Below are 18,760 nucleotides of genomic sequence, written 5' to 3'. Positions count from 1 at the left end.
AGAAAGAAAAAAGCCAAACAGATATTTGTAGTGTTAACAGATTTTTTTACTTTAACAGAAAATGAAAAAAATTCAGTTTTCAGGAGTTTTCATTCATGCGTTGTTGTCGTGAAAAAAACTCGTCACATCTCAGGTTCGGTGCGTGTTTGTGTGCAGCAGGTCCTCGTGTCTCTGAGGAGTGGGGGGGGGGGGGTTAAACAGTGCTGCAGGGTCCCTCGCTGTCCTCGCTTTCTTCCCACAATCCTCCACTGCTCATCGCCGCCGTTGCATGGTTACAGCGCTGCTGGGCCAGGCCTGGTCTGGAGAGAGAGAGAGAGAGGGAGAGAGAGCGAGAGAGGGGGAGGGAGAGAGAGAGAGAGGGAGAGAGAGAGAGATTACTGCATCAGCACCTGAAGCCTTTAATCAGAGTTCAAGCTTCACCCTGAGGAGGACTCACCTCAGGTTCTCCCTGCTCGGGTGTAAGGTCTGAAAACTCTGTCGAGCTGCAGCTTGAATGGGGACGAATCGGTTTTCTTTCTCTGGAGCCGAATCCACCTGGTTCGTGAGGAGACGAGCAAACAGGAGGTTTGAGTTTTCATGAAAAGAAACGGACAGACAGCTGTCGGGGATTTAGGAAACACTAATCACATGGTGTTTGGAAATAAACAATATTCTGCCTTAAATCAACGAGGCTTCATGTGTCTTAATGCCGGCGACGCTCAGAAACACCTCCAGGGAAATTCCTTCAAAGTTCAAGGTCACTGTGTTTCTTGCAACATCCGTTTATTCTTGTGAATTCCCAGGAACACCTCGGGGGGGAATTCCTCCGAATAGGTGCAAACTGTCACTTGAGCTGTTTTCAGACATGAAAAATGATTTTGCCTTTCACACACGATCAGCAGGAGATCTCCGATCGTACATTTTCTTATACAGGTTGAATCCCTTTATTTGCCTTGTGAACATGTTAACTAAAGAACGCCTCGAGAGGATCCTTTCAAATTAGGTACAAATGGTCACTGAGTCTTACAGAGTTACACATTAGATTTGGGAGGTCAAAGGTCAAGGTCAATGTGACCTCACAAAGCATGTTTTGGGCCTCTTGAATGTGATATCTCAAGTCTGGAGTTTCTTTAAGTTTGGACCATTTGTGAGTGAGACTCAAAGATGATCAGATCTCAGTGGAGACGAGCAAACACAGGGCAGTGAGTGTCACTAGTGGAGGAGAGCAGGAAACAGGAAACCAGTGAGGACACAACACATCACCTGTTTGGACGGATCATCCCAGATGGGCCTGAAGGCACTTTTTGGATGTAGAGGCGGTGACCCTGTCCTGACGCTGACCAGCCTCTTCCCGTAGGAGCTGACGAGACACGGCGTCTGCCCGTCCACACCCGACCCCGCCGGGCTCCTCAGAGGGGGGTGAGGAGTCACTCTGGGGATTTGCCACCTCAGGCACACAGTCCTCTCTCTGGGAGCCTCCCTGGACTGCTGCTGGTTGTATGAGGGCTTTAACAGCACCGGCACCTGACTGTCCTCTTCATCCTGCTCCTCCTCCTCCTCATCCTCCCCGCTGTTGCTGGCCGTCATGTCCCGGCGCAGGGTGCCATCAGGGCTGCAGGAGGTGACCGAGGAGTAGTCGAAGGCCGAGGTGTCGTCTGGGTCCGTCTCGCAGTCCTCGAGGCTGGGGTGCCCACGAGGGGCGTCCGGCCCGTGGGTGAAGGTGCCCTGACCTGAGTCGCTGTTCTCCCCCCATCCTGCAGGGTCCGGGGTGAGGAGGGAGCAGTAGACGTGTCCACAGTCTCGGGCCGACCGGTTCAGAGACGTCCTCTCTTTCCCACAGCTCTTCCTCCGCCACGGGCTGCAGGACAAGCACTCCACACGCATGGAGCTGTGTCCGTCCACGCCGTTAGTGACGGAGGCCGAGAGCTGCTGGTCCCTGAGGGAAGGAGAAGGAAGTCAGAGTGTGGGACTTTTTTCACTAACACTAAACAAGGAATGACTTCAATGAGCATTGTTCTGAATCGGGAACTTTTCATGCATGTTGGATGATGATTGGCCCCTGTGTGTAAATTGTGGCCCCCTCATGCCCCCTGATTTAGAATCATAGATCCACCCCTGCAATCCTTTCCTCCCTCTGTGACTTGACTCCTTACTTTCTACTGACGAGGATGTTAGACGATCAAAACCTCCACAAATGGAGAAATGAGGCGTTGGTGTTAATGTCCTCTTATGTAAAAACTTTGACTTTAGATACTTGAAAATACTTTTTTCCTTTTGCATAAACCAAGGATTTGAATGATCCGCCCTGAACTGTCTAAAGTGGCTGCTGCAAAAATATATATATGACCGGAATTTTCTATTGTTTTCCACTTTAACTACATTTACCTTTTTACGAAATCACCTTAACGTCTCTAAGGCCTAAACACATTATTTCTGCAGGTGTTCTCTCAGTGTGCTATGTGATCATAGGGCCAACAGGGGGCGACACTCACCGCTGAGCAGCAGAGTTTGCTTCCTCTCTGGTTGGTTGGACTCGTGAACCGGCTGCAGCATCACAGCAGCTGCTGCTCCTGCAACAGGGATTCATGCAAATGTCCAACTGTGAACTGAGGAGCTTTAAAATCTCCGGCTGCTGTTTTCAGACCGAGATTATTTATCATTTACACTCATGAATAACTTGAAACATCATCTTTATGCCACTCGCTGGATTTACAGCTTTACCAAAGATAAAAAAAAAAACATCTCAGCCACACAAACTACTTGTGTGTTTACAGTGAAATCTACTATCTGTTTCATGATGCTCTGACCTTTGACCTGCTCCTCCCGCGTCTTCCCACCGGACGTCCTCCTCCAGAGTCGTGTGGCAGCGAGACAGGAGGCCCCTCAGCGCCCGCTCGGTGCCCAGCAGGAGGCTGCAGTCAGGATGCTCCTTACCCGTCCACTGCAACAGGTTCTGCAGAGGGAGAGTCCAGGAGAATGAGCACTTTTGGTCGAAAGGTTTCATATCATTTTCAGTGTTGAAATACAAACAATGCAATAAGAAAACGACTTTTCTATGTATATGAAGAGTTTCGGCCTCTGAAGTCACCTGGATGTGGCTCAGGTAGCCGTGGATCCGAGAGACGGGCGCCAGCAGCAGGGAGAGCAGCTTCATCTCCTCTCGCTCTATCTGGCCGCTCTGTGAAACCAGACAAAACTCGTCAGGTCAGTGCGCCCAGAGCGTCGTGAGCGAGTGACGCCGACGGTATTTGTTATTTCAAATACCCGTGTTTTGAGGCCTTTCTCCAGATTGTTCAGTCTGTTGAACTCCAGCGAGAGGAAGGACGCCAGGGTGGTCGTGTATCCGAGGTACATGTCGGAAAAAGACGTCTGCACGACACAAATTAGAACAAATATGAGCAGCTGAAATCATTAATGTCTCCACGCCGGAGCACTTTGAGAGAATTTCTTCACATTCAGCACAAACATTCACTGATGAACTGATTTCAAAGGTCAAAGGTCAATATTATCTCCTATGAGTCTGTGAAGAGAGACTGAGACTGCTCTGGTTGGTGGAGGCGGACGATGACAGGCCAGCAGATCCAGTTTAAGGAATGTACTCACGTCGTTTTGTCCGATCAGCTGCACCAGGATGTCTCCGATCAGAGACTTCCAGTGTTCGGCAGAGAGTCGCTCCTGCAGCGTGTTTCTGAAGACGAGGTGTCGCTGCAACAGCTGCTCCACAAACATCACATACGTCTGACTGAACCAGACAGAAAGAGAGGAGGAGAACTTTGACCCTGAGAAGATGTTTTGATTTCCATTCCTGCCTCTGTGTCACTAAATATACCTGTCTCAATTCATAATTTTATACAATAACATTGTCTTTTGCACACTCTGTCTACATATTCTTACACTAACAGTATATTATATTATCTATTGTATCGCCAAATACTTATATTTATACCCGTACTATGTATCATATATTATATCATACTCTTTGTATATATAAGTCTATATACACATATTTTATTTATACATGTGTACATGTTATTATTATTATATTTTACTATTATTATTATTATATATATTGTTGCTGCTATTATTACTATATACTGCTTTTAAATTGGTATAATTACTATCATATATAAATATATATTATAGACTATATATACTGTACTATTTTCTATTTTTTATATACTGTCTAACAATAACATCATATCATCAGTACTATTACCATCATCTGCCACTGCACCTTATCTACCTATTTATCTTGTGTTTCTGTTTTTATTCTTTCTACCGCAATATTTTATATTTTATATTCTATTCTATTGTATTGTATTTTATTGTATTCAAATGTACCGGTTCCGGGATGAATAAAGTAATCTATCTATCTATCTAATCTGTTTTTGCTTTTCTTGCTGTGTGAGCTGTGTGTCACTTACTATGGCTCCGGGGTCGTCTGGTGAGCTGCTGGTGTCTTGTACTGGTCGTAAAGTTGGTTTAATGTGGAAACGTACTCCCACTCAGAATGCAGCAGCTGCATGGCCACCTGATGTCGAGCATCTGCACAGACAGGAGGACACTCAGCTCCACAGACGTGCGGCATCTTGAGATAAAGTCTTTCCACTGAGTTGTTTCATGTTATTTGTGTCTGTAACCGAACGTCTCAGAGAGAATCTGACGATCAAACAGCTTCTTTCCTTCGATCATCTGTAGTTGAAGGTTTCTGTTCATATCGCTCTGTGTTGTTCTGTTAAGATGTTGATTCTTGATTTTCAGGTTGATGCAACCGTTTTTCTTAAGGACACTTCTTTAATATCTAAATATCTCTGCTGTTATTCCCATGACAGGAACTCACCTGTTCCTTCGCTCAGTCCAGCTTTGAGTCCCTGCAGGAAACAGTGCAGCAGCAGCTTCCCTCTGGACAAACAGGCCGGAGGAGCCGAGCACTCACACTGACTCCGTCCTGCCGCCGCCTCGACCGCGTCCCCGCTGCACAGACACACAACTCCACTTCTCAATGTACGACTTATTATATCATTGAACATGCAGTTACACAGTAGGATGTTGTAAGGTTATGTCGTCATATCACAACACACATGTAATAGATCTACATGGATTATTAATCCTGTCAAGAAATAGTGATCTAAAAGGATATCAGCCTTTATCTTGTATATTATACTGTGTCGTGACTCATATAAAACCAATAAGCTTTGTGTTTTGATTTTTACTGGTGTATTTCCAGCAGTCCCGTATGACAGACAAAAAATTACTAAACGTATAAACTAATAAATACTTCTAAATAGAGAAAAGGTATTATTCATTATCAAATTTATATATTTTTAGGTTTCTTCACGTATTTAATTGTTTATTTAAGCGTTGATTTATTTATTCTTTACTCATCTACACTTCGTTCCTATTTATATATAAAAATAATACCAAGGTATCATAACTAAACACACAATTCATATATTTTATGAAATTTGAAAAATATTGTGCATTCATATTTGTTGACTGTTTTTTATGATATACCTTGTTTTCGTTCTTCTTTTTATATAACTGTGTGTGTGTGTGTGTGTGTGTGTGTGTGTGTGTGTGTGTGTGTGTGTGTGTGTGTGTGTGAGTGTGTGTTACCTGTCCCTCTGTTTTGATATGGAGCTCTTTCCCTCCTGCTGAGGTCTCTGTCTGTGACTGTACAGCTGCAGGATCTGACACTGCATCACACCGAGTTCTTCCTGTGAAGCAACAAACACACAAACACACAAACTGTTTTCTGTCCAGAACTAAATAAACATGATCATTTCAGTGGAGGACCATCAGAGTCACATCAGTCAAAGCTTGAATATGTCTCTCATCTCTCTTTCTCTAAAGTGTTTGTGTTGTTGTTGTTGTTGATGTGTTTGCTGTTTGTTGGTGCTCAGTCTGACCCTCAGCGACTCCACCAGAGCCTCCAGGTGACGAGCTTTCTTCTGGCAGCTCCTCCTGTTCTCCTCCAGCTCCTCCCTCAGGTACGTGTCTCCATGTTGGATCTGACCCAGCTCCAGCAGAGCGCTGGTGAAGCCCGTCTTCAGCTCCGACACCATGCACTGCAGCTGAGGGGACAGAGGGGGACAGCAGGTGTCATGGACAACTCAGGGATTATTTATTACTTATCTGCTGCTAATTCAGCAAATGATAAGATCTTATAATGTTTAAAGTGATCGGCCTCTTTAAGAAGAGCAGGCCGGCTCGGGGGTGGGTGGGGGGGAGCTGCAGAATACCTTAGAGATTTCTGTGACGAGCTCGGCCTCCTGGGGCTTCATGGCCTGTGCAGAGAGAAACACACAAACAAGCTTGTTTGCAAACACTCACAGACTAATGTTCACGCACTGTGCAGCAGATATCACCTGTAGGATTTAGGCTGGAGGAGATAGACTGTGAAGAGCAGATCAGAGGAGAGAAGAGCTTGTTCTCTTTTGTCATCCAGACAGAGATTGAGTTGCAGGGGAAGTTAAAGATGCACAATAGGAACAAAGCAGAGACCTCCACCTGTTTTTGTCTCGGTAACTTGAACCTTTGACCCATTTTCTAACCAAAAACTCCCAGAGATTATCTGAAAAAACTCAAAAACCTAATACCTGCAGGGAATCTGCTCTGTTTAAAGCACTAAAATGCTAATTTTGCACACATGAATTATTTTTACCATTACATCATAGCTTAGTACAAGTTTTTATCAACATTTGTAAATGTATTTCCATGTCTTTCAGGTCTACAGTCCTGTTTGTTTGTGGTACCTGCTCAGATGCTGCCCCTGCCAGCAGCCCCTCTGCTAAGGAAGTGGCGAGCCAGCCAAAGAGCTCAGCCCTGCAGGGGAAACGGCTGCAGGAGCCAAGATCCCTCCCTATAAGTGCACTGACAGAAGGACGAGCACGGATCAGCAAAAACACACTGGAAAATGCAACAATGCAGCATTAAGACTTATCATTCAAATTGAAAATAAACAGAACAGTAACTGAGATTGACTGTAGCATTGATGTGATTGTTTTTACATCACTTCTGGAAGCAGATAATGTAGAAATCCCATTTTCATTGCAGGTTGCATGGCTGATCTGTGCATGTTGGCTACTTTAAAGCATCTTTCTCTATGTTTACACGACATCTTGATAAAGTCAGCAGGAATCCTCCAGAGCCAAACAAAGACTGACAGCTGAGGCAGAAGAAAACTCACCTCAGTCACAGCTCCTCTGTGTTTCCTCCTCCAGACATTTTGAAAGATGCAGTGGATGTTAAACTCCTCAGTGATCTCCTGGTTCTGCTCCTCTGTGGTGGAGAGCAGCAGTGTGGTGCTGAGCTGTGAGCGGCTCTGTGCAGACAGCAGATGTCCTGCATGACGCTCAGTCAGCAGCTCTGTGATTTACTGAGGAAGTCAGGTCTGGTACAAACCATGGTAACGTCCCAAAGGAGATTCTGCATCAATATCATTGTAGCTTCTACTGTTCTCTTATTGTTTGTTTGTTTTCTCCACGTTTGCTCTTAGAATCATTTTCAATTTAGTTGTGAAATATTGTCAGTGGCAGCTTGATTAACAAACCAAAATGTTAATAAGATGTAAAAAAACAGATGCAAGAAATAAATAGAAATTTAAATAATGCAGCAATAAAAAAAGTAATGTTGAAATCCATCCATTGTTAATAACATAATACACTTATTCTTAGTCTATCTATCTATCTATCTATCTATCTATCTATCTATTCTCCCAAATGTATTAATACCAGATATATCTTCTCTTTGCCCAATAATATAAATCTACTAATTTATTTCTATATATTTATATTAACACTATTTTTTTTGCCTCATTTTGTGTCTAATCTATGTTTGTATATTTTCTTATGTTGTATATTTATCATATTTATATTTAACAATTTTAAAAAAATCGCTATTTATTTATTCTATCATAATTTGCAGTTGTTATTTTGGAAGTTGTTTAAAATGAATTGTTTATTTATTTATTTTTTAACTCCGCCCCTGAGATTCACCCCTGAAAACAGAATCGAGCATTCACGTGCCTGCGGCTTTTTCCAGAGGGGCGTGGTTAACGGTCCATCCCCTAATCTGATTGGCTATTCACTGAATTTTGAAATCGAAGCCGACGGATCTGTCAAAAACATGCAGAGGAGCGGAGCTGAGTCCGACTGGTAAGAGATCCTGAGAACTGCACGGACTCATCAGAATACACGAGTTTACATAGTACGTATACTTCTGTGTTGTGGTTTTATCTTAAAGTTTAAATCAAGATAAAACCACATTAGTCTCTGTCCGGCCTCGTTTACACGGATTAGCCGCAGAGCTAACGTTAGCTAACAACAGCTCAGCACTGAAGCTCATGTTTAACCCTGGGTGGGGGTTTGTTTTGTGGCTTCAATGGATCTGACTAACTCCTGGAAAGTGTAGAAACTGTCACTTGTTTCGTTCAGTTTACACGTGAGTGTTTATTTTTATTTATAGGACCACGTATGTCCTGGTGTTAGCATGTGTTAGCCATTAGCTCAGCCAGCTGTGGTGGAGGATCATACTACGACTACTACTACTACGAAATGTACACACACAACTATAAGCATCAGGTTACGTTACTGAATATTTCATTAGGACACAGTGGCTTCAGGGAGTCGTCACGCCCATTTTATAAACACCTCATGTAGTGTGTTAGATTTTTACTAACACTAATTAACTTATTATTATAAACATGCTATTTATTTATTATTTATTTCTTCCATACATGTTATAAGTAACAAATCAAATCCTAGTTAACTTCAAATATGGAAATCCATGCTGGAAAAGGAGGAAGTTGAATAAAAAACCCTCTATTTGTATTAATGTTTTACTTCAACAAAAAGAATCAAATTTAAAAATCTAAATAAATACAAACCTACTTTCAAACATCCCAAGAACAAAATACATCACAAACCATCTCACGCATGTTTTTATTATTGTTTTCTTTTTTTAATTAGATCTGTGTGTCACGTCTGTTTGTTTCTTCACTGGTTTTTATTCATAATTTAACTCTTTCCATTGTGGTTCAAGAGGTTTGACCTACCAGGGGGGAAATCTAAAGTCTTCAGACTGATCAGGTGAATCCTGTTTGCTCTAATGACCCTTGAGGGGTTTTCTAGAACCTGTGTGTGTGTGTGTACAAACCAGGAAGTACCAGTGTTAAGTGTGTCCAGGAGAAACAGTCAAGTTTAAAGACGGCAGGACTTTTCCTCGTCAGTGTCTCAAAGTCCCAGCACGTCAGAGAATCTGGTGGAAAGACGATCATCTCAGTTTTACACCATCAGTCAGGATTTTACTGATAAGAGGCCAGAATGAAGCCGAGTTGACTGAAACATTCCTGGTGTCTGTGATGAGGCCGGAAGGCGTCGGCTCACAGACGCTTCAGGTCCAGTCTGACTGAGCCGGACAGGATCTGACAGGAGGAACAGGATCTGACAGGAGGAACAGGACAAACCAAGTCCAGGTGTCCAGAGTCTGTGGAGACTCAACCCAGAAGACTCACGGCTGTAGATTCTGCTTCTCTGAGCAAGTTTCAAACCGCAGAGAAATCATCCAAGAATCTAAAATCAAGATTATTATCAAAATTAAAACATGATTCAAAGTAAAAGAGCTGAAAAAAAAAAACAAACACAAAAATGGCTTTGTTCTGCGACTCGACACTGAATGTGATCATAGCTCCTTTTTTGATTTAGTTTTCCCGACAGTGTTTTGGTCTGAAGTCATGAGGACGAGCGAGTTTGACTCGTCGTCAGAAGACGAGGAGATCGGCGAGGAGCAGCTGACGCCCTTTCACGTCACCTGGTGCGTTTTCACTCGCTTCCTTCATGTCTTCAAACAAACTTTGTGATTTTCTCTCAGGATTATGTTAAGTATTAAGTATTTGCTCAGATTGTTTCTTAAACTGTGTACGTGTGTTGTGATTGGCTCTCAGGTTACCTCTGTCCATGGTGGAGAGCTCTCAGTTTCTGGGGATATGTGCACTACCAGGTAAAGCCGCACTTTCTGCGGCTCTTTTGTTATTTCTCCTGGTTTTTGCATCTCAATTAAATTTCCCTTATCTGACTTTAGGTTGCAAATACAAAGAGAATCGCAGAAGTCTGCAAAGAGACGTCGGTGAGAGGAACTTGATTCATTCTGTTTCTCAAACTGAGCAAAGTTACCAGTTTTGAAACTCTTGTTTTACCTCAGTCTCAGGAGTTTGAATCTGTTTTATTAATGTCGCTGCGTCTCTTGTTGACAGAGGAGCTTAAGAACCAGGGCGTCCAGGACGTGTTTGTCTTCTGCACCCGAGGGGAGCTCAACAAGTACCGGGTTCCCTCGCTGCTGGACGTCTACCGGCAGCGGGGCCTCACCGTCCACCACACGCCCTTCCTGGACGGAGACGCTCCTGAGCTGCAGCAGTGCTGCCAGATCCTCGAGGAGCTGCAGGTCGGCCTCGAGAGCAACAGGAGGACGGTGATCCAGTGAGTGAAGTCGTCCTTCAGACACAACTCTGAATTTAAATGTGTGTAATGTGGCAATGATTCTGTTATCAAACACTTCTGACAGTGAAAAGTGTGAGGCTGGATTTTTTTTAAATACTTTTTTTACAATTTAACCCAAAAAACACAAATGCAATTAGATATAAAGAAATTTAAACTTTTCTACGTTAAAAGGTTCTTTCTAATATGTTCTAAAACTTGTTTATTCTTCAAAATGAACTTTGGGCTTTTCTTCTGTTCCCCTCCAGCTGTTATGGAGGCCTGGGACGATCTGGATTAAGTAAGAATATTTTATTTGTGCCCCTTTTTAATCTTTGTATCAAGCCAGCACGTCATTATCTGATTAACTTTGACCTCCTGTAAAATAAAAAGAAGCTAGATGCTCTGTACTCGTGTTCATGTCTGATCACATGACGGTGTCGTGTTCTGTTCTCTGTTCAGTCGCCGCCTGTCTGCTGCTGCAGCTCTCGCCGACGATGACGGCGAACAAAGCCATCGAGATCCTCCGGGAGCACCGAGGAGGAGGAGCGATACAAACAGTGAAGGTGAGAGGCTGCTCTTCTTCTTCCATCACATAGTTAAAGGTTATATATCCTCCTCCTTCCAGGCGGCAGGTTTTTCATTTCACTGAAGCAAACCTGGAAAGTGTGAAAATATGAAACACCAGTGGATTAGCTTCACATGTAAACAAATCTGAAATGTCCCTAAACTGATCAGTATCAGAGGGGAAATTAGGTTGTTCTCTGAATTAATAAGTTTATTATCTCAGAAATCTAATGATGAAAAATATTCTGCTCCATTTTTCTGATTAATACTTAAAATTCATAGGAGTGGGTGAGGGCTCTTTTAAGACTTGTTTGCGTTTGATATCTTTATTTCACATTCTCTGAACCAGTATGTGGTGACATGTTTGTGGCCAATGTGATGAATTATAATTTGAATAACCCACAAAACCAAAACTGATCCTTTTTAGTGTTTGTTTTCGGCTGCTGCTCATTTTCTGTAAATTCTTAGATTTAGTTTTTTCCTAAAAAAGATGTTTACTGTTAAAAATTGACTCTTTCCTTTTCACACAGCAATACAACTTCCTGCACGAGTTCCGAGAGAAGTTCACGTCGTACCAGGAGAGCAGGGAGGCTTCCACAGAGCGCTCAGTGTCTCGATGATCGCTGCTTCAACACGGGAAAATATTGTCTTAGTTTGTGGGTGTTTATAACTGCATTCTCTAATGACTGCACTTTAACAGAATACTCTTTAATATATTGATTTGTCTTCTCCTCATGGTAATGGAATAAAGTCTTAAATGAGGAAATCATGTTTGTGTTGGCAGCTCTAATTTTCCTTTTAAAATCTTATAATAAAGTTCCAGTCCATTGTAAAGAGTGGGATGAATTTATTTAGATTCAAATAGACGCAAGTTGTCATTTCCTAGATGCGACACAAATGGGATCTAATACATAAAAACATTATTGTGACAAATTATCTTTATCCCTTTCCCTGATAAATTTACACATTTAAAAATGGCAATAAATACTGTATTTCTGAAAATATCGGCCTCAACTCTAAAAGGAGATTACTTTCCAGATTCTTCATTCCTGAAATGAGCAACACCGAGGAGTGTTTGATATCCTGGAGACAAAAGGAAAATGAAAAACACTGAATGAATAAACCTAAGACTGTGTTGAAATTAACAAGACGCACAAAGACGAGAAAACAGCAGAGGAATTTGTGCGTCTCTCCACTGCAGAAAACAAGAGAATTCAAATGTTGACAACTGTCAAGTCAACCTTTTTTTTTAAGTAGGCATGGCTGCCGGGGGGGGGGGGGGGGAGCTGATTCTATACAAACACAGGTCGCACACACACGTTGCTTTCTACTCTGGATTCACACTTAAAAACATATCAGCGATAACCTCAGCGGGGATTACATGACTCGACGTGATAGATGGGTCTGAAACATGGAAGCTATTCATCAGACAGTCTGAAAACAGATGTGGTGACAACCAGACGACGAATGTCCCCGTGCAACACAAATCTCTAAGAGACAACCCACTGCACGTCCGGCCTCGCTGTACACATCTGAACCTTACTGTTCATTTCAAGACCGTATCCATCAGGGAGCAGGAGTCCAGTTTGCACTTTGCTGTTTTTAGCGATGGCAATAAATCACGTGGTGGAAATTAGATGTTAAAAGCTCCGAATGCAAATCGGCAGGAAAAAAGCAAATGCGGCTCAGATTCTCACCTGGGAACCAAGATGGAAAGCAAAACTTTATTTAAATCCCAAGTATCAAAAAAAAATCACCACACCTTTAAAAAAAGAAAAGAAAAAAAGAACATTTGTCCGTAGATGAGGTTTTGTCCTTATTTTCTATAAAATTTTAATCTGTAATGCTATGACTAGAACGCCTCAACCACGATTTTATCTTAAGACGGGCTAAATGTTTCCGAAATGACACTCTGCACTTTGTGGGGGGGGGGGGGCTGGAGAGTTCGTCAGCTTGAAATGGCGCCTTGTGTGACTGAGCGGGGGGGGCGGCTCCAGCAGGTCCAGTGTTGCAGCACTAAGTTCATAGTGTCTGGTCGTCTACTGTACATGCAGGTCCTTGTCCTTCATCGTCTGGTTTAAGAGCTCACCAGCACATAGATCATCCTGATGGAGAGGGACAGACAGGGGGACAGATTGTTACTGGGTGTTGGATTGTTTGAAATAATGTTTTGTTTTACAAATTCTTCATAGTTTTTATTAAAATGGGAGTAAATGAGATCTAAACCACACAAAACGTGACCCTAAATGTGAAGCTACAGCCAGGAGAGGGTTAGCTTAGCATAGCGTGACTGCTGGAAACAAAGGGGAACAGTTAGCAATCTATCTTCCAGCACCTTTAAATCTAACTCATAATGTTTGTTACAGTCATGAAGGACATTGTGTCTTTGCCTCAAATCATTTGAAGATTACACCAAAAACAACTGAGCTGATGTGGGGATGTGGTATCGATCAGGGAAGAACTTATGGACTTTAGCATTAGATCTGGATCAGAGGGCGGATCAAGGAATTTGAGCCTTTTTTAACTTTTACAGTTCTGCCAGGGAATTATTAATGGATCTGATGTCTTGTTCAGAGGACCGAAGTCTAGGCGTTTTAAATTTGGAGCAGCTTGATTGAATTTAAAAAGGGACTGTTGGGCCTTAGCGAGGTATGAACTCTGAGTGCTGCTCTACTTTAAAACTGAGTCCAAACACCCTTTGACAGTTTTTAAAGGAGGCTTTGCACTGAGCAGATGTAGAGGCCTGCAGCCAAGTGATTACATACCCATAGAGATAGTAGAAGAATGACAGGAGATAGAAAGCCAGTTTGCACCAGCCTTCTTTTTGACAGTAAGCCAGGATGTCAGCGTTCATGATGGTTGTTGGGTCGTAGAGTCCAGGGCAGCTCATCACGGGTCTGCTCATATACCTGCGTCACAGGGAAACCACGGAGAGGGATCAAGTCAGGTTGTAGTCCATGTTCGTTAAGACAGAGTTAACGGTACCGAATTGTATTGGAGGACCAGTCACGATGGAGTCCTCTCGTTCAGAGACCCACCTCCACACATGATAAGCCAGCAGCGGCAGGTTGAGACAGAGGGTGAGCCACTCGGCCGCACAGAAGAACATCACACAGAAGAAGAAGTGGATGAGGTACTCTGGAAGAACCAGCTGCAAAGAAAATGAGAGAAAATGTCAGAATCATCAGGTGAAGAACAGTCGGTTCAACTCATTCTCATCAGACTGTGGGTTTTATTAACTAATATCAAAAGAAACTCTTTGGCTGTCCTCACGAATTACTGAAGACGAGACAGCCTCCAGTTCCAGTCTCACAGGCAATCAGGCCATTTTATAAAAAAGAAAATCAAACTATTTAAAGAGTCAGAAATCTACAAACTGCAGCCGGCTCCACAGAGTGAAACACACGTGAACCAAACTCTGAACTCTGTGTTTGGCTCCCGCCATCAGGCCAAGCTTTGTTTCAGAACTTTACATCAGTAAATGTGTAGGAAGGTGTCGGGCTGTCAGTGAAATACACAACAGCACTGGTTTGATCAAATGTGAAACACAACCAGGACGAAAAGAAACAAAGACACACAACCTGAGCTAAAATCTGAGGAGAGAAAAAAAACAACTTCACTAATTTGATGATTAATGAGCCGCTGCAGTGAAGTTTAATCTGATGTGGAACCGTACTGAGGAACGGTTACAGCCAGATTATCTTCTGTAGTCGCAGCGAGGGGCGGAGCCTACAGGCCGCCGGCTCCCTGACAAGCGGGGGACTGGGCGACACACGGGAGAAACACCATGCTGCGAGCACGAGCAGTGTTGATGCAGCAGCCCCCCCCCCGAGCTGACAGAGCTTGAACGGGCAGATGGAGGCACCACATGGAAGCCATGCATTTGGAAATAAAGGGCAGAAGGAAGGGTAGTGTTGGAGGGGGGGGGCAACCAACAGCCCACAGATGGAAAGGTGATGGGCATATAGGAGGGGGGGGGGGGGATCTTGGATCCTGCACTGTGCTGCCAAATACAGAACTGATCACAGCTGGAAAAAATTGAAGATTTCCACCAGAGAGTTGGACACGCTGAACGAACTGTTGAGTGTATTAGAGAGAGAGAGAGAGAGAGAGAGAGAGAGAGAGAGAGAGAGAGAGAGAGAGAGAGAGAGAGAGAGAGAGAGAGAGAGAGAGAGAGAGAGAGAGAGAGAGAGAGAGAGAGAGAGAGAGAGAGAGAGAGAGAGAGAGAGAGAGAGAGAGAGAGAGAGAGTGTGCTTTCACCTAACTAACTCCTCCTACTAGTGAAATTACGGACTAATCAGTGGTGACAAATTTTGCTGAGCTGGAGTGTGTTGGGACTCCGCAGCCATCTGCTCTGAACCCCAGGTGATGGAGGTTCCAGCCAAACGCTGAGCTCGTGCACAGGAGCTTAGTTTCTGCTCATTGCTGAACCAAACGGACTTCAGGCTGAAACCAACGTTAGGGAATGAAATCTCTCTGATGCGGATATATCGGCAGATAAATATTAACATTTTTGGGGTAAATTCTCCAAGGATATCGCTATCATTTTACAGTTCAACCATAAACGTTTTAACAAATAAAATGTAAATGCATCGTTTCTGTGATATAGATGTTTTCATCTCGAGGCATTTCAGCAAACATAGAGGCTCTTATATTTATAAATTAGTCCTGACTCAACAGATTTCTCTTTATATTATTTCTATGGATACTATTACACAAAGTCTCTGTCAGGACAGTGAATAAGCCTGGTGACATGTTACTGTAAACTCAAGACCAGTTCCCTAACTTTCTGTGTTTACTGGAAATGTACTGTTCCAGTCACAGTATATGCAAACAAAGGGTAGGTTGTAAAAGATCATGCATGTTTTGAGCATTTGCAAGTCTTTTCAGTTAACAGCTACGCTCAATGACAATGAATATTTCATTCAAGAAGATATTATTATCCACCTCCTTCATATTCTAATGCTTCTCATGAGTATCAATGGCCTCTGTGCCTAATAAACAGTTTAATAGCTTAGAACAGAGAGCTCAATCAAATATTACAGTAAATGTTTACATTTTACAGCGACACTTTGAGGCTTACAGAACAGCAAGATTAACTAATAGACTTGAAATCAACAGCAGTGAAAAATAAACGCAAGATATGTGAGGACACGTATAAGAAGAAAATCGACTGGACGGTGGAGAACCTGGGGCACAGGTGGCACGGTGTCTAATCCCGAGCCGACCTCTGACCCTGACTCTCAGATTAGTTAACTGAAAAGACGTTTGCAAACACTTCCTCGTGCAAAATGACAAGACTGAGTCCAACTGAGCGGGCATTCTAAAAAGACTGGTACAAACCTTCAATGCAATTTTGACTCTTCTAATCTTTTTGACCTTTTCAATTGTCTTTTTGCCGTTAAAAGTGTAAAATACACAAACAAAAAAAGCAGATTGGGGGGGGGAATAACAAAACAACAAAAAGGCGTTAGAGTTCGACAGCTGACGAGATTACTGAATTCACAACAGGCAGGTTATTTAGCATAACAGTGCAGAGAAATGATTGAAGAAAGACAGAGAGGCGGATTAAAACTCCTGAAAACAAAATGAAGTATCTTTCAGACAGAGCAAATCTGCATGCAGTCACATAGGCAAGGGGGGGGGGGGGGGGGGGGTTGGGGGGTATGTCAGATAGTGTGGGGGTCACCTACCGGATTTAAAGTGTTACACTGATCTATAGGATTCTTGTAGTCGGTCTTCAGCTCGTCAAATGCTATAATCTGCAGGAACAAGAGGAGCACAATGCAGCAATGAACAACTTTATGTTTGACAGCGTGATACGTGTGTTATACTAAGAGTAATAACATATATGCCGAATACTCTCAGTGTAAAGTATCTTCAATATGATAGATATTGTATAACTTTTCCTTTACTTTGACAGAGTAATGGAAAAGCTGACGTTTAAGTTTGACATAAACAATGTTTCATAGTTTTGATTTGCTGATGACTTAGTTATTTACTAATCAGTTTGGTTTTAGGTTTATCGTCTGAATAGAATAATAATGTATGTTTCAGCACCACTGACAAACTAGCAGTTAGATAAATAGTAGATGTCAGGAATCTGCTATTGAGTTTAACATCAAGTAGTAAAATAGATGGAGTGAATTAAGAAGCAAGTTATAATAAATATTGCGACACGACCTGAATTGAGTAAACATACTTATAGAATATAACAAGGAATATGTACAAAATGAAATATGCTGAATATGTGTTCATATCGTTTCACTACATATATTTAAACTTAAGAGTTAATTCGCTTGTGTTATTTCGCTTTGTTTTTATTCTAATAAGTGGGTCACGTGTTGTCTTGTGACTCACAGAAAACAAAAGCACGCGAGCAACGTTAACGATTAAACTAGAGCCATGAACGCGTCACATTAACGTTTTATTCCGTAGCAACATGTTGACGTTCTGAACGTGAAGCTAATGCTAATGTAGCTACAGAAAAGCGAGCTAGCGGGGGATCAAGCTAACGGGTGACAGCAGGATATAGCGCCTATTAGCGAAGCCTGCTAACTAGCCGACTAGCACAAACAATTGTCATTTAACACGCTTGTCGTGGAAATGGAAGTTTATTGTAACTGCGCAGCGGCTCATGAGAAGCTAAAGTGCGTGAATAGATAACGACAATACAGTTAAATAGCGCTTTGATGGTTTGAAGTGCAACGTTTAGCTGTTAGCCGCTAGCAGGGTGTGTTCCATTCATTCTGAGGAACTCAGCAGATCTTAAAAAGACTGGACTCGAGCAGAGAACACGGAGTTCCCCATGAACACGTCCTATCCAGACTGTGTGGAGATCTGCAGTCCTCTCTGCCGGCCTCCAGTTAGCCCGCGGCCGGAGCCGGAGCCTCCTCCCCCGGCTCCTCCAGCGACGCGTACCGGCGCCGCTGAACCGGGGGAGCCCGCGGTCCGCCCCGAGGTCCCTCGCCCCGGGTACTTACGTGCCAGATAGCGAAGAAGATAAGCGCCGCCGTGAGCAGCAGGGCGAGCATGTAGCAAAAGGCCGCGAATGTGAACGCCATCTTTTCTGTGTCCCGTCCGGCTCTGTGCGTTTCCTGATGATGCAGGCAGATCCCGCAGTCTTCTTCTTCACTCTCTGTTTATCTGGCTGCTGTCACTGCTGTTGCGTCACTGCCATCTGCTGGACACCGATATATCTTCGACATCAATATTAGCAAGGGCCAATTTACTTTAAAGGTCCAGTGTGGAAGATTTAGGTGAAAGTTTATATCGGCAGAAATTTAATTTAAAATAATCATTGTTTCATCTAAATTGTACGACTTGTTGTTTTCTTTACCCGAGAATGAGCCGTTCCAATTTCAATACCTTTTATTAACATCAGGAACGGGTCATATCTACCGAGGCAGCCATGTTTGTTTTTTTACAGTAGCCCAAACTGGACAAACTTAAGACCTTTTGAGTTTTTATCAGAACTGATGGCTGCCACAGAATCACGTTTGGCAGGGGATGGTGAGGTGAGGGGTGTTCGGCTGCAACATGACACTTCACCACTAGATGTCACTCAATTCTACACACTGAACCTTTAAAGGGATTCTTCACCCAATAATCTGCTCATGATCTACTCAACACTTTTCCAATGGAGGGTGTAGGTGAAGTGAATGAGTCATCAAAACACTTCTGGAGTTTCGGGGATAAACGGCGTTGCAGCATAATACAATACAATTGAATAGAATGATATT

The 18,760-nt window shown here is 43.0% G+C and overlaps 3 protein-coding genes across 5 annotated transcripts; 1 reads left to right on the top strand and 2 right to left on the bottom strand.

Moving 5' to 3' along the window:
* Window positions 1-91: 91 nt before the first annotated feature.
* si:ch211-67f24.7 (uncharacterized) lies at window positions 92-7,306 on the bottom strand. Its single transcript, XM_062397327.1, has 15 exons — window positions 7,169-7,306; window positions 6,735-6,852; window positions 6,222-6,266; window positions 5,889-6,053; window positions 5,596-5,696; window positions 4,820-4,953; window positions 4,404-4,524; window positions 3,583-3,721; window positions 3,244-3,348; window positions 3,068-3,157; window positions 2,787-2,932; window positions 2,472-2,549; window positions 1,243-1,915; window positions 437-534; window positions 92-299 (listed from the first exon to the last, which is right to left on the bottom strand). The coding sequence occupies exons 3-15, from the start codon at window positions 6,261-6,263 to the stop codon at window positions 194-196; spliced, it is 1,998 nt and encodes a 665-aa protein (XP_062253311.1). The 5' UTR covers window positions 6,264-6,266; window positions 6,735-6,852; window positions 7,169-7,306; the 3' UTR covers window positions 92-193.
* Window positions 7,307-8,027: 721 nt separating this feature from the next.
* On the top strand, window positions 8,028-11,846 carry cdkn3 (cyclin dependent kinase inhibitor 3). Of its 3 annotated transcripts, none has more exons than XM_062397465.1 (8): window positions 8,028-8,135; window positions 9,684-9,792; window positions 9,923-9,978; window positions 10,060-10,104; window positions 10,232-10,454; window positions 10,721-10,752; window positions 10,914-11,017; window positions 11,549-11,846. In XM_062397465.1, exons 2-8 carry the CDS (start codon window positions 9,713-9,715, stop codon window positions 11,636-11,638), a joined length of 630 nt encoding a protein of 209 aa, XP_062253449.1. In that variant the 5' UTR covers window positions 8,028-8,135; window positions 9,684-9,712; the 3' UTR covers window positions 11,639-11,846. The 3 variants fall into 3 exon arrangements, with proteins under 3 accessions (XP_062253449.1, XP_062253450.1, XP_062253451.1); XM_062397466.1 differs by having other exon boundaries at window positions 8,089-8,187; XM_062397467.1 differs by lacking the exon at window positions 8,028-8,135 and adding an exon at window positions 9,041-9,068.
* Window positions 11,847-12,703: 857 nt separating this feature from the next.
* Window positions 12,704-18,157, bottom strand: cnih1 (cornichon family AMPA receptor auxiliary protein 1). The gene is made up of 5 exons (XM_062397468.1): window positions 18,002-18,157; window positions 16,712-16,780; window positions 14,057-14,169; window positions 13,784-13,927; window positions 12,704-13,123 (listed from the first exon to the last, which is right to left on the bottom strand). Exons 1-5 carry the CDS (start codon window positions 18,080-18,082, stop codon window positions 13,096-13,098), a joined length of 435 nt encoding a protein of 144 aa, XP_062253452.1. The 5' UTR covers window positions 18,083-18,157; the 3' UTR covers window positions 12,704-13,095.
* Between the last annotated feature and the right edge of the window lie 603 nt (window positions 18,158-18,760).

This window comes from Platichthys flesus, chromosome 10 (genome assembly GCF_949316205.1).
Source record: "Platichthys flesus chromosome 10, fPlaFle2.1, whole genome shotgun sequence".
Taxonomy (NCBI): Eukaryota; Metazoa; Chordata; class Actinopteri; order Pleuronectiformes; family Pleuronectidae; genus Platichthys; species Platichthys flesus.
This window is presented reverse-complemented; position numbering and strand designations above follow the sequence as displayed.

Bases quoted from the DNA above. Each gene is read 5' to 3' on its own strand.
- si:ch211-67f24.7 (XM_062397327.1), bottom strand. From the start codon at position 6,263: ATGAAGCCCCAGGAGGCCGAGCTCGTCACAGAAATCTCTAAG. The intron at 3,349-3,582 runs GTGAGTACATTC...TGTGTCGTGCAG, and splicing joins AGCTGATCGGACAAAACGAC to ACGTCTTTTTCCGACATGTA. The intron at 3,158-3,243 runs GTATTTGAAATA...CTGGTTTCACAG, and splicing joins AGAAAGGCCTCAAAACACGG to AGCGGCCAGATAGAGCGAGA.
- cdkn3 (XM_062397465.1), top strand. From the start codon at position 9,713: ATGAGGACGAGCGAGTTTGACTCGTCGTCAGAAGACGAGGAGATCGGC. The intron at 10,753-10,913 runs GTAAGAATATTT...TTCTCTGTTCAG, and splicing joins CCTGGGACGATCTGGATTAA to TCGCCGCCTGTCTGCTGCTG. The intron at 11,018-11,548 runs GTGAGAGGCTGC...CTTTTCACACAG, and splicing joins GAGCGATACAAACAGTGAAG to CAATACAACTTCCTGCACGA.
- cnih1 (XM_062397468.1), bottom strand. From the start codon at position 18,082: ATGGCGTTCACATTCGCGGCCTTTTGCTACATGCTCGCCCTGCTGCTC. The intron at 16,781-18,001 runs GTAAGTACCCGG...TTGTTCCTGCAG, and splicing joins TCTTCTTCGCTATCTGGCAC to ATTATAGCATTTGACGAGCT. The intron at 13,124-13,783 runs GTATGTAATCAC...CCTCTCCATCAG, and splicing joins TTCTTCTACTATCTCTATGG to GATGATCTATGTGCTGGTGA.